At 54.6% G+C, this 14099-nt stretch overlaps 1 protein-coding gene across 3 annotated transcripts in view; it reads left to right on the top strand.

The window, feature by feature from the left end:
• The window catches only part of Wnt4 (Wnt family member 4), a 20180-nt gene extending 6352 nt beyond the window's left edge, over positions 1-13828 (top strand). The window contains exons 2-5 of one of the 3 annotated variants that reach the window (XM_021161074.2): positions 6102-6337; positions 12385-12516; positions 12604-12746; positions 13269-13828. In XM_021161074.2, the coding sequence (XP_021016733.1) occupies positions 6190-6337; positions 12385-12516; positions 12604-12746; positions 13269-13736 (891 nt within the window). In that variant the 5' untranslated portion in view covers positions 6102-6189 and the 3' untranslated portion in view covers positions 13737-13828. The remainder of the gene's footprint in view (positions 1-6101; positions 6338-12384; positions 12517-12603; positions 12747-13268) is intronic. The other 2 variants (XM_021161073.1, XM_029476480.1) reach the window with 2 other exon arrangements.
• Positions 13829-14099: the final 271 nt, after the last annotated feature.

A 14099-nucleotide genomic window follows, 5' to 3' on the forward strand; every position in this document is an offset into this window, starting at 1 on the left:
GGTGCGGGGGGGGGGACCTGCTGCTGGCAAAGGTGATAGCACCCGCCTTTGGCCCCTCCAGTCACCCCTCTGCTCCCAGCTAGCCTGCAAGAGGTGCTCCTGGTTTGTTCTGCATGCAGCTGGGAGGCGGAGCTGAGCCACGACCTACAGTTGCTTCCCAGATTTCCACGAGAGTTGCCAGGTTTTATCTCTGAGTCCCAAGCTGCGTCTTCAGTGATTCAGCCAGCCCGAGGGGAAGCTCACTCCCTGCCGTGACCCCGCCAGTCCCCTTTCTCCTTGCAGCCCCTCTCTGCCTCCCCCATTTTCTGGCAAACTGGAAACCAAACTATGTTTTAGAGGTTCCCCCCTCCAATTTCAGAACCCCTACAGCTCCTGGAAGGGACTTGGTTTTCACAGAGAGCAGGGGAGTGGGGAGGAAAGACAGGAGGAACCATCCTGCCCTCGTCCTAGGGAGGTTCCTCCCACCCCGGACAGCTCACAGGCAACCTTGGAGGGGCCTGCTCTCTGCAGGGGATTGTTGATACCACAGAGAGGAGCCTCTGACCTGCAGGGACTCTATTCCCGGCAGCAGCCTATAATCCCAGAATGCGAATCCCAGGAGTTTCTCTCCCAAAACTAGAGATAGCAGAACACTCCCTCCTGAGTCATGGTGCCTCCCTGCCCTGGCACCCCCAGCTTTAAGGATGAATCACTCACTGTTGGGGAAGGTCTCAGGGACCCTGAGCCACCTACCATACAAGGGAGTAATAGGCTTGCCCCTAAACATGTCTGGCACCTACTGACATCAACGCTGTCCATGCTGGACTCAGAGCCCCATAGCAGATACATAGCAAAGCTGGGATTCCAGCCCAAGTCTCTTGTCTTTCTTCTCAAACCTTGCCCCGTGGCTGATGAACGGAAAGGTGGGGCACAGGATCTAGAGAGGAGACCTGGAAGGGTCTCTGCTGTCAAATTAGAGGCAAGGTGAGGTCAGGAGGCCCCTTAAAGTTGACACCCACTCACTCCAGCAAGACACCTGACTCAGGGAAAGAAGACAACATTTTACATCCTGGCACAGTATGGGGCCATCCGGGTTCCAGTCCTCCTCTTCTTGGCTCTGAGGCAGCTACTTGCTCCTCTTTGGAAAATGGAAAATGGAAAGCAAGGGACGAAACCGAGCCACTTAATTAGAAGGAAGGACCTTGAGAGTTCAAGGCTAGCCTCAGCTACATAGTGAGTTCAAGACCAGTCTGGGCTACATGGCACTGTCTTTAAAGGGGGAGGAGGGACAGAGAACATAGTGGTAGAATGCTTGTCTAGCATGTATGGGGGCCTAGCTTCAGTCCCCTAGAGTGTGAGACAGACAGACAACAGATAATCACAAAAGAAGGGTTGAATACTGAGTCTTCTGGAGGTCGGGGGTAGGAGGAGTCAGGGATCCTAAGAAACAGAGAAAGTGAGCCCCAGAAGAGGCCAGCATCTCTCTGCAGCTGACTAAACAAACATGGGGCCTAGGATGGTTGGCCTTGGCATTCAGAGTCCTATCAGGCTGGGAAGGAGGCACGACAGAGAAAGCCCCCAGCACCCCCAGAACACAGAGTGTCTCCGGTGCCCGGCCCTTCCCCACTGGCTGCTCTCCATTGGTGGTACCTCCTTCTGGTGACTCCAGTGGCTCCAGAGGACACTGACACAGACAACACTGCACACCAGATCCATGGGGGCACGTATTACCCTAACCTCCTTCACTCGCAATAGTCGTCCAATACCCCTGCGGTACAAACAAGTCTGGAAGAAACCATCCAGAGAAGAATCCAGCCACCTGGCTCAGGTCCGCTGACATCGAGGGGTCCTGCCCTCCAAGCCCCAGGGCCATCTGGGGAGCCTACGCAGCCTGCCCACTAGGCTCAGAAGCCAGAATGCCCCATTCTCAAGTCCTCACCCCCCAGTGACTGGCCTCGGAGCCATAATGCCTTCTTCCTAGAGAGGAGAGCTAAGGGGAGAGGATGGCCTGCTCTGTGGTGACTTGGCTATGTGATAATGCAGGTGACAGGTATGGGAGACGTCGTACTTCAGGTCACCTCCTTCTCCACACAGTCTTCATGTTCCCTTGGCACACTTGAGCTTAAACTGGATGCGAGTCCCCAGCTCCTAGTCTCCTTGAGGAGCCCGTCTCTCCTCACCACCCTTCACCCGACCTGGAAGGGTCAAACACGTGACTAGAAGCACTAGGGAACTACTTCTCCGAAGCACCTGGAAGAATCTATCTGAAATCTACAGTTTAAATCATTGTCAGGCAGGGTGGCACACGCCTTTAATCCCAGTACTCGGGAGGCAGAGGCAGGCAGATTTCTGAGTTCGAGGCCAGCCTGGTCTACAAAGTGAGTTCTGAGACAGACAGAGCTACACAGAGAAACCCTGCCTTGAAAAATCAAACCAAACCAAAAAAAAAAAAAAAAAAAATCATACCAAAGTGACCCACCACTCCCAGAACAAGACCAGGACCTGGCTCTGTGAGGACAGAGAAGGTCCAAACAAAGACAGGGACAGAGTCCCACAAGGTTCAGCAGCAGGGGACAACAGAAGGTGCAGAGCAAAGAGGGTAAAGAGGTTTGTGGAAGAGAGTCTACCTCCTACAGTAAGAACAACTGCTCTCCCCATTTTACAGATGAGCACATTGAGGCCAAGTCTCCAAGATGTTCATTAATTTGTTTTGAGTGACACAGAGATAGGAGACTAACCCAGGTCGCTTGCCCCCAGACCATACTGCCTGCCCAGGTCTCCAGGACAGGTCACTGTGGTGTTCAGTACAGCAACCACTCAAACTGCTTAAAGAAATAGTGGACAGTTTGAATGGTTGGTTGTGTAGCAAGGGTCCTTGGGAGCCACACATCCCTCCCTGCTTCCTAAGAAGGCTGCCCTAGATGGAGTCTGTGGCCCCTCGCTTCTATCTCGCTGATTCACTAGCTGAAGGCTGCTCTGGCTTACGCAGTTTCCTTTGGGTGCCCCCTTCTGCCAACTTGGCCTCCTTCCTCTCTGGTACGGAGGGCACAATTACTCCTGAGGAGTCTCTAAATGTGGCCTGGGCAGGCAGGGAGGCCAAAGGGAGGGGGCAGAGAGGCCTGGGCTGGTGTCCCAGCCCCCACCTGGACGCAGTAGGGCCAGGATCAGCGCCACTGACCTGCTTGGCTCCCCACCATGGCCTCTCTCACCCAGCCCCTCTCCTCTGGAGTCCAGGGGAACACCGGGGCGGAGCCACAGAGGTGTGGATTAGCCTCTCCAATTTTGTATATTTTGTTTAAAAAGGCAAGCAAACCTGGAAAAGCTTGGGACAAGCCCAGCTAATTTTAGTTTCTAATGAAAACAGCAGGTGGCTGAGAGGATCTGATCTCCCTGGCAGGGCCAGGGCCCTCCGGCCTCCTAGCAGGCTCAAGGCATGGAGGGGAGGGCCTCCTGGGAGGAGCTTGCAGGACCCACAGGCCCCATTCTAGAAACTGGGCACGAGCTGGCCAGTGGCTGCAGCAGGGGCAGCCTGGGCTGGTGGGGTAACCTGGCCTGGCTATGGCCAGAGTCCTGGGTAGCCACGGCAGCAGGTGACAAACTGCTAAACCTGTATTAGGCAATAGCAGGAAGGAGCCTAAACAGGAGCAGCGTGGCAGGCCATGAAAGCAAGGATGGTCAGCCTCAGACAGCCGGCCCAGGGGCAGCCGACACCCATCAGGCCCTGGCTCGGGCTCTTCCAGAAACGGCTGTGCAGTGGATATTTGAGCCCGACCCAGCTCCCGGGTCAGTGAATGGCACACGTGTCTCTGGGGGAAAGGTTGAGCCACCGTAGAACAGTGGGAGGGACCACAGAGGCCAGCCACCCCCATCTTCCCCTCTCATCTCTGCCCTTCTGCCATAGGGGTGTGAGAACATCAGGACCTCTGCACCATCAGCCCCTAATCGAGCTGCAAATATTCCTGAATAACTTCTGTGTGCCATGCCCTGTGTGGGGCCTGAAGGGACGCAGCCTGACAGAGTCCAGTGAAGGGGCAAGTTCCCAGCCAGAGAGAGACAGGGGAGAGTTGAGAGCCAAGAACTGTTTGCTGCTAGATAGCTTTGGGACTTACAAGTTGTTTCGCCTCTGGGGGGTGGGGGGCGCTTGGTTTGCTTTGTTCATCTGTGAAATGAGGTCAGGTACTCGCCAGGCTCCAGGATAAGCAAGTGTCATGAGAACAGGCTATGGTCACTGAGGGCTGGGCTGCCAACCCTCTCCAGCCTATGCCAGCTCTGGCACCCGCCAGGCAAACCCCTAGGGTCTCAGAGAGCAGGAGCAGAGATGGCCAGGCCTCCCATACATGGGAGGGGCAGCTGCTGCGTCCAGTAAAGGCAGGCCTGAGAGGTAGGCACGGGTGCTGTGACAAGCAGTTTCTCATCATCTTCCTGGATGCCGTCCTGTTGACTCACGGCTGTGGCAGGCGGGCAGTGTCTCTGCCACCGTCGTTCCGGCCGGTCTCCCTGTTACATTCAGAGCCTGAGGGAGGAATGTTCAGTTCCTCGAGTCCATCTCTCTCTTCTGGTGGCATGGGACCAACAGGCCCTCCCTCTTCTGCCAGTAGAAGGAGAATTTGAACTCTGATAGTAGGAAAGGCTGCAAAGACTCAGGAGCTAACTCACTGTGTCTAGAGCCAGCTCCAAGTAGAAGGGGACTTGCCACGTGTCACAATGGACTGATGGATCGGCCAGACCTCCCCACCTGCTCCTTCTGTCTGAAGACTTCAGCCCCTGAATGCCCCCTTCAATGGAGGCTGACAGGGGCCCAATCCAGCCATACCTGACCTGCTCAGCTTACAAGGAGGAGGAAAAGAGGTCTAAACATGGTTAAGCAAGATATATGCCCCTGTGTCTCAGAGGGATTGGGGTTCCTACCCTTTTCTATGAGCCCTAGCCTGAGTGGAGACAGCAAAATATCCAATGGTAGGTTCAACTTCTTGACCCTTCAAGGAAGGACACAGTGGCCACTGAACAGTGTCCTGGCCCACCGCCAGTAGCTGAGCTCTTGGCGCCCCCTGCAGGCCACAAGTGACTTTGTGGCTGTGGTTCTGCAGGAGACCCCCCCCTACCCCCCTTCAAATGGCAAAGGAAGCAAGGAGCACGACAGGCAGGGCTGAAGCCAGGGTCGCCATTTCCAGATGGTCCCTTCTCCCGACCATTAACATACCTTTCCCCATTCTAAGAGACTAGGTTCCTACACAGATTGGCCAGGGTGCTGCTAGTCTGGGAATGCATACCCCAGGGCCTAGAGACATGGCTCTGTCTGCAAAGTGCACGTTGCAGAGTATAAGAACCTGAATTTGATTCCCAGAACCCCTGAAAAAAGCCAGACCTGACAGAGAGGCAGTGGGGGCTGGGAGGGGTCCTGGAAGGCCAGGAATTGATGCCATGGTAGGATGATCTGTCTGACTCTGGGACTACCCATTTCCTTTGGCCCATTGGTGCTGCCAGGGACAGCTCCTAAGATGTTACCCAGCCAGGCTAGGTGCATTAGCACACCTTCAGTCATCACAACAGCCCTTGGGGATAAAAGCCATGACTCCAGTATGGCTAAGGAAAGCTAGGCTCAATTTTATAGCCGGGGAGCTTGGAGAGAGGACTCTTCTCTGGGCACCAAGACCACTGTGTGGATAGGGATGTCCTAGCCTGAGCCTTCTAGAAATTGGTAGAAAACATCACAGATACCTTTTCAAGATTATTCTCTAGGCTAGTGGCCTCTCTGCTGCACCTCAAGATCGGGCCAAAGCACAGGGCATACTGACCCTATCTGAGGTGAAACCCAGGCACCTGTGCTCTCAATAACCACACAGATGATCTCCAGGGGCAGAGAGGCCCAGCCTGCCCCTCACCCAGCAGGCTTTGTTGGAGTGAACCCAGTTCCCAGCTGCCTTGCCCAAACTGTCAATCTCTAAGTCACACAGAATCTAGCCAAGGGTTATAGAGTCAAATAAAACAAAATTCTGCCTCTTGCCAGCTATGAGTCTTATACACAAGACCAAGGGATGAGGCAGCACCCTGAACCCTGGGTGTGGGAGGAGAAAAGCAGGTATCAGGGCAGCTGTGTATCACATCCAACCGCTACCCCCCAGGTACCTGGCCAAGCTGTCATCGGTGGGCAGCATCTCTGAAGAGGAGACGTGCGAGAAGCTCAAAGGTCTGATCCAGAGGCAGGTGCAGATGTGCAAACGGAACCTCGAGGTGATGGACTCAGTGCGCCGTGGCGCCCAGCTGGCCATCGAGGAGTGCCAATACCAGTTCCGGAATCGGCGCTGGAACTGTTCCACACTGGACTCCCTCCCTGTCTTTGGGAAGGTGGTGACACAAGGTGAGGAGGGTTGGTCTAGGGACATGGGCTATCTGTGTGTAACTCCGGGTGTCCGTCTGGGACCTGTGTGTAACTCTGGGCGTCTAGGGTCTGTGTACGGCCCTGGGTGTCTGGGAAAATGATATTTCTAGGGCCAGGCACATCGGAGATGGTTCGGGAGCAGAGGCAGCACAATTAAGCACACTAGGTAGAGGGCAGGAGGAGGTCGGACAATGGTCTGTGATCACAAAGCACTCTTGAATGCAGCTGGTCCAGGAATATAAGATGGAGTGATCTTGATTTTCCAGAGGGAGAAACTGGGGCTCAGAGAAGAGACAGCCCCAGGTCCCTCAAAGGATGCACAGAGTCAGGCTTCAACCTGGGGTACTCTGCTCACCTTTGCATCTAGCCTTGGGTCCTGGAAGCCATTTGTGCATGTGACAGGTCTACAGAACAGCTTGTGTGGCCAGCTCCTGTCCTCTGGAACACACAGTCTATTTGGGACCAGACAGTCCACCGCAGCACAATGGAAGGAGCCCACACACCTGCAGCATTGACTGTGGGCCAGGCACTATTTTAAGGACTGTAAGAAACACAACACTAACTCATCGTCCCTTGGCATCAGGCTTCTACGTAACAAGTGAGGAATTGGAGGCCCGGAGCAGTTATGTCATTTGCCTAGGGTCACAGGACTAGAGAGTGGCAGGATCTAAATGTGCGCCAGGCAGGGATGTCACTGCCACTCCCAATAAATACAGGAGCAACAGAACAGAAAGTCGGAGGTCTCACCTTGCCAATACTAGGTACTATAGCAAGCCTTCTGCAAGGCTTTTGAAGTCCCAGCTGAGACCGATAACATGAGAGCCAAATGCAGGTGAGCCGGGGCAAGCCGAGGTTCTATGGAACTGGAAGGTTCCTGCCATGCAGGGAATGCTGAAAGCCAGCTAGCTGCTTCTCTACCTCCTGAGCAAGAAGCTGACACGTCTGAGACACCAAGTTGACGGGGCTCTTTGACTCACTCAAGCTGCAGGAAGGACTTGTTTGAGCCAACCTTTGTCTTGGCACCTGTGGGTCTGGACATCCCTGGCTCCTAGGCTTGTGGCAGACCGTTTGGATGCTGTTGGAAACCAACTGTCATTGAAATTTGGAAGCCATTCTCCTGGGAGCTGGCAGGGGCCAGCAGGCATGAGCACACTTGGCATTGCTGAACTGTTCTGTTCTGAGAAAGAGACAGATACTCAACGAGCAGCCCGGTGGTGAAGTCTCTGCTGGTGCTCAGGGCCCAGAGCTGTACTGGTGAGGTCCAGAGCCATCCTTCCTAGAAATATTGTTCCCAGGAAGTCCCTCTCACAAAGTGGGTGTTCCACGTATCCTCTAGAGTAGGGATCCTCCACCTTCCCAATACTGCAACCCTTTAATACAGTTGTGTTGTAGTGACCCCCAACCATAAAATTATTTTGTTATTGCTTCCTATAATTGCAATTTTGCCACCATTAGGAATTGTAATGTAAATATCTGATATGCAGGACATCTGATATGGAACCCCTGTAAAAGGGTCATTCAACCCCAAAGGGCCGTGACCCACAGGTTGAGAACCACTACTCCTAAGGGCCTGGCAAGTAGATCAACAAGGCTTCCCATACCGGACTGTGTGTCAGTATCACACCCCTGTCCCTTTGCACATGCTGTGTCTTCCCCAACACCCAACCCTGTCTCCATCAGCTAAGCAGCCCCCACCCAGATCTTCCTTCCTTCTGCCCCAGCCCTTCCCTTCCCTCTGGGATCCATGCCTTTGTGGTGTCCTTTCTTGGAAGATATTCTCTTACTGTGTAACACAGCCAGGCTGGTCCTGAGCTTGTTATTGTAGCCCAGGATAGCCATAAACTTGGCAATCTTTCTGCCTCTGCCTCCCAAATGCTGGGGTGACTTACAGGTCCCTATATTCTTTACAGGGGGTATATTTTTCTTTTTTTTCATATAAATCCATATTTTTTAAAAAGTTGCAGGGTGTGATTCCTAGATTCTCATTTTTAGGGTCACTGGACATTTTAACTATGTATTGCTTGCAACTATGTATCCAGATATACATCACACTACTTCTTTATACTTCCACACTGAAGTGTGGCAACTCCCCGCCCATCCCCCACTTTCCCACCACTGCATCCCCAGGCAACAGTGATAGCTCAAGTACCTGTCTCCTGGGATACCTCCAAACCTGGCATGGAAGACAACCAGTGAGTGTCAACTAGGGATGGATAGCAGATCAGGACAAGGACTTAAAAGGACAAGGGAAAGGAGGCATGACTGGTGAGTGGCAGCCAGAAGCCAGGACAGACCTGGGGAATCCCTTGCTTTTCTTGCCTGTGGGCAGAAGCCAAAGAAGGGACTAGCTCTGTCACCCCAAAGAGACATAAGACCAAGTGCAATCTGTTCTAGACTAATGTTTGAGTGGCCTGGTCAAGCATCCCTGTTCCTTTAGAGCTAAGTCAAAGCCTTAAGGACCTTAAGACCGGGTCAGTCACAATAGGCAGGCAGCAGCCATATTTGGGGGATACATCTGAGCTCACACACACACACACATACACAGGCACCCATGCACACACACACGCACACACGCATTCCTTACACCATTTCGCATTTGGTTTTCTTCACTAGTAAAGTTCCTCTTAGAATATTCTTACCTGGTCACAGTCTCCACTGAGCTGGGGGTGGGGTGGGGGGAGCAAGAACTCAAGCACAGGCTTGGCTCTGGAGGGCCAGGAGTTGAAGGACAGCAGAGACAGGCAAATGCAACAGGAGACTTCATTCCTCTGGGTCCTTACCTGTCCCACGCATAACTCTCAGGACTGTTGCCAACATTCAGTGACTTGTGCAGTCAGTCCTTTCTATACACCCTGACCTGACCTGGGAGTAAGCCAGCTTCACAGAGGGCCAGCTAGCATCTTCTCAGTACTGACTATTAATCTAGCAGGCCTCTTGCCCCCAGCTCTCAGGAGGCAGACTCAGCAGATGTCTACATGCATGAGTTACCTGGTTGGGGCGGTGACTTCAGGCATACAAGGGGACAGAAAAGATTCCCCCTTTGGGTGCAGACTGTAGCCAGTGAAGAAGGGAGCATCGTGTGTTGGCCTATCCTGTGCTATCTAAGCCCAGATCATCCTTACAGCAGCTTTGAGTTTATGTCATTCCCAACTTACAACTGAGACGTCTGAGGGAGCCAAGGGCGGTGATGACCCAGATCCTGTCCCTGCCAGCGGTGAGAAGTTGGGCAAGGACTGTGCCCTCTCTATAACTCAGTGTCCTTCCTAGAAAGTGGGGACAAACCCAGGGCCCACCTGCTGGGTTCCTGGAGAATGCACAGGGCAACGATGGAGCCATGCCCATTCCCCTGGCCTCCATCGGGACACCCACCTGGTGCCCAAAGGTCACCACGCCCAGGGCCTCCTCGCCAACCCAGCTCAGCTGCGGCCAGTTCTCTCCCAGCTCCAGCTCCTTTCCACTGGATTGGCTTCCCTCCCACCATCTGGAGAGATGTCCCCATGACGTGCTCCTGGGCCTTGAGTCAGACAGGCTCCCCTCCCGTCCCCATTTTGCCATTTGCTGCTGAAGAGCCCGGGCAAGACTTGTGTTCTCAGGAGAACAACTTGAGACTGTGTGAGTCCAGAAGAGATCAGCCCACAGAAAGATGCCCTGTGCATGGTGGCCCTCAGGGCCTATGGGGTCACTTCCTCAAACTCCCAGCTCTGGGCATCTCTTAGCCCCTTAGAAAAGACAGCACTGCAGGCAAACCTACAGGACACATAGGACTCAGACCTGTGCAGCCAAGCCTTGGGGTACTCTGGGAAGAAAACCAGCAGAAGGGGGTTACAAGTGTGGGAAAGGAGGCTGGAGGGATAGAAAGGGAAGAAAGCTGCAGGGTGGGCACTTGTGAGTCCTGCCTCCCTCTTGCGGGGTGAAGTATCTATCACCTCCCCAGGATACCCCACCATGGTACTCCCAGTCCCACCATAATGTCCTTCTGCCATTAAACGGCCTCTGGGGAAATCAGGTCCCATTGGGCCCTCTTCCAGAGACCAAGGCTCCAGCCTGGGTCCCAGGGAAGCCACCAGGGTCACACTACTGAAGCTGAGTGGCTAGAACCCAGAGTCAGTGAGAAAAGACTGAGTTCGAATTCTGGCTGTCCCAAATCCTAGCTGGGTAACATTGGGCAGGTTACCTCACCGCTCAAGCGATTCACTTCTATTCCTGTCACCACAAGCTTATACCTCAGCTGATGTGCTAAGTGCTCAGACAACACCTGCACATAGTAGGGCTCCCTGAGCTGCAGCTATGGTTAATAAGGTCTTGGAGAGCCACTTCCTTCATCCAGTCACTCAGAAAGTGATTATGGTGACCTTAGTCAAATGAGACAGTGCTCTTCCGAGCAACCCCACGGCAGGACTGGGACCCCTTAAGAACCACTGGCACAAGGGGGCAGAGGTGAACAAGAGCCAGGGTTGGGCAGAGACTGCCTGGGCAGTTAAAGAAGCAAAAGGGACCTCCTAGGGCAGAGGGCTAAGGCCACCCACCAGTCCCATCAGCCCCATCTCCTGGGACTGCCCTTCCCCCTTGGTCTTTGGGGCAACGATTTGTGCTGGTTCAGGCCTGGAAATACCAGAAATACCAGAAACTGAAGTTGTCTCTTTGGGCGGCCACAGCATAAAACCAACCAACATGAGCCTGCTATTAACCTCAATTAGCTTGGAGAAGATTCCATCCCAGACTCCCTTGCTCCAGCCCAGCCCCTCAGTGCAGGCCCAAAATGGCCAAGCAGCAAGTGGGCAGTGGAAAGGACCGTGGGTGGCACTCCCTGCCTAAGAACTGCACCGAGAACAGGGTGTCCTGCGTGTTGGGAGCTGAGCTGCCTCCAACTCCAGCGCCCAGGCTAGGCTGCCTCTGTCCACAGAGCAGCACAGTGGAGGTGACTGTTCTCATCTGACCGTGGTGACTGCTCCCTAGGGCAGCTGGGAGCACAGGCCTGGGTGTTGCAGAGGTAATTGCCAACCACGGGGCCGAAGCTTGCCCCCACCACTCTTGTGGACACAGACCCTGCATCTAAAGACAGAAGGCCAGCCACAGCACACAGAGGCCCTCACAGGGTCCTGGATAGAGAGCAAGGCCCACTGTCTGGTAACACACCCAGCCCAGTGGATGCTCTGCTCATACACTGCCCCAGCTTACCCCCAAGAAAGAGACTCCACAACAGCTACCCCCCAGGCACAGTTCCTAGGAGGATAAAAACATCCATTCAGGCAGGGGAGGAGGGCTGTCACCAAAATAGAATTGCTTAGCAGCGATGGGCAGAAGATGCAACCACTACAGAGAGGCGGGCAGACCTGTGCTACAGACCCCTGTCTCTATCACCTGATCACGGGGACTGGGGTGGGCTTGTGGGCAATACCCTCCCTACCCCCAGTCAGCAGGAGGGGCTCGGTGCTAGGAGCTGCCAATGCTATGGCTTGTTTTCAAGTCTCAAGGAAGCAGGAGACATTGTGAGCTGCAGGGCCAGCCTGAGGAAGAGCAGGGTCAAAAGGGAGAACTTAGAGCCCAGGGAACTGTTCAACAAAGGAGCAGAGCTGGGGTGGCAGTGTGACTGCACCCCTTCACAGCCGCTGCAGCCACCTCAACTCCCCAGACTGTCACAAAATGACATGAGGATCCCTTGCCTTCTAGAGGAGGCAGTGGGAACGGCATTCTTCAGGAGCTGAGCGATCAGACCCTGAAGCCAGGCTGTCTGCTGGCTCAGCCACGTGCTGCGGGACAAGCTGCCAAGCCTCTGTAAAATGGGGGTGACCATAGCTCTTGCCTCACCAGGCTGTTGGGAGGACGCGCTGGTCCTCACGTGTGGAGGAGGTTCAGCTACTGGTGTGATCAGAACCAGGACCTACTGTGTGCTCAGCAGGCAGGCTTGTCCCTCCTTGGTGCCCAGCATTTCAGCAGGCCTCATATGCCTCTCCTGTTCTGCAAGGAAAATACAGATGTGGTGGGTGCCCCAGGACCTAGCCCTTTCCTCCCTCTGCCTCCCACAGGGACCCGGGAGGCGGCCTTTGTATACGCCATCTCTTCAGCAGGTGTGGCCTTTGCAGTAACAAGGGCATGCAGCAGTGGAGAGCTGGAGAAGTGTGGCTGTGACCGGACAGTGCACGGGGTCAGCCCACAGGGTAAGCATATCTGTCCAAAGAGGAGGACAGGGGCCTAGCCCCAGGCCCAAACTCACCCCAGAACTCTTTCTGCCCTCCACACCCCAGGCTTCCAGTGGTCGGGATGCTCGGACAACATCGCCTATGGCGTAGCCTTCTCACAGTCCTTTGTGGACGTCCGGGAGAGGAGCAAGGGGGCCTCCTCCAGCCGGGCACTCATGAATCTTCACAACAACGAGGCTGGCAGGAAGGTAGAGTGGTACCAACCCCATCGGCACTGGGGCAGGGCTGCATGGGCAGAGTCCCTGAAATGGCCCCACAGTTACCGTGGAAGTTCGTCTTCTCATCGGGCACCTCTGTAGGCCAGGGATTGGTAGTGGGGGGCTGGGGGTAGCAGATCCAGTCCAGTCCACCCAGATATCATGTGCTTACCTGCGATCCCATCTGCCTTCCTGATGTCTACACCCAGGGTCCCTGTGGAGATTCAGCACAGAACTGTATTCCTTGGGTCACCTGTCACTCATTCAAATGCTTCCTACAACACTGCCTTTCACTGTGTCCGCCAGCAACTCCAAGTGCCCCCAAGTACAGGACAGCACCTTGTCCCCAACACTGCTTGCCAGCTCAGCGTAGGATCCAGTTAGATGTTTATACAAAGCAGGCATGACGGTGAACCCCTTGATTCTGTCCTCCTGGCCACCTGTTGAGCCCCGGGGGACCCTCCCCCACCTCCACTCTCCCTGACCACTCCTCTCCCTCCTCCTCCCGGACAGGCCATCTTGACACACATGCGGGTGGAGTGCAAGTGTCATGGGGTGTCGGGCTCCTGCGAGGTAAAGACGTGCTGGCGTGCTGTACCGCCCTTCCGCCAGGTTGGCCACGCGCTAAAGGAGAAGTTTGACGGTGCCACGGAGGTGGAGCCACGGCGCGTGGGCTCCTCCCGGGCGCTGGTGCCCCGGAATGCACAGTTCAAGCCACATACAGATGAGGACCTGGTATACCTGGAGCCTAGTCCGGACTTCTGTGAGCAGGACATGCGCAGTGGCGTGCTAGGCACGAGGGGCCGCACGTGCAACAAGACATCTAAAGCCATTGACGGCTGCGAGCTACTGTGCTGTGGCCGCGGCTTCCACACAGCGCAGGTGGAGCTGGCCGAGCGCTGTGGCTGCAGGTTCCACTGGTGCTGCTTCGTCAAGTGCCGGCAGTGCCAGCGTCTCGTGGAGATGCACACGTGCCGGTGACCGTGCCATCTGTGCCCAGGACCACCTGCATGGCCCAGGGAAGGCCAATAACTTAAACAGTCTCCCACCACCTACCCCAAAAGATACTGGTTGTATTTTTTGTTTTGGTTTGGTTTTTGGGTCCTCAAGTTATTTATTGCCAAAAAAAAAAAAAAAAAAAAAAAAAAAGGCAGACAACCCCCAAGGGCACCAACCAGGGCCTCCCCGAGCCTGAGCCTTTGTGTGTGGCTGCCTCTGACCAAAGGGACTTTGTTTATGCCTCTGGCTGTCCACATTGACCACTGTTGACTACTCAGTCTTGTCAAGTGTCCAGTTTTCTACAGGTAGACTAAAAAAGTAGGTACTAAGGAGTGGTTGTAGACC

Source organism: Mus caroli, chromosome 4 (assembly GCF_900094665.2).
Source record: "Mus caroli chromosome 4, CAROLI_EIJ_v1.1, whole genome shotgun sequence".
NCBI classification, from domain to species: domain Eukaryota; kingdom Metazoa; phylum Chordata; class Mammalia; order Rodentia; family Muridae; genus Mus; species Mus caroli.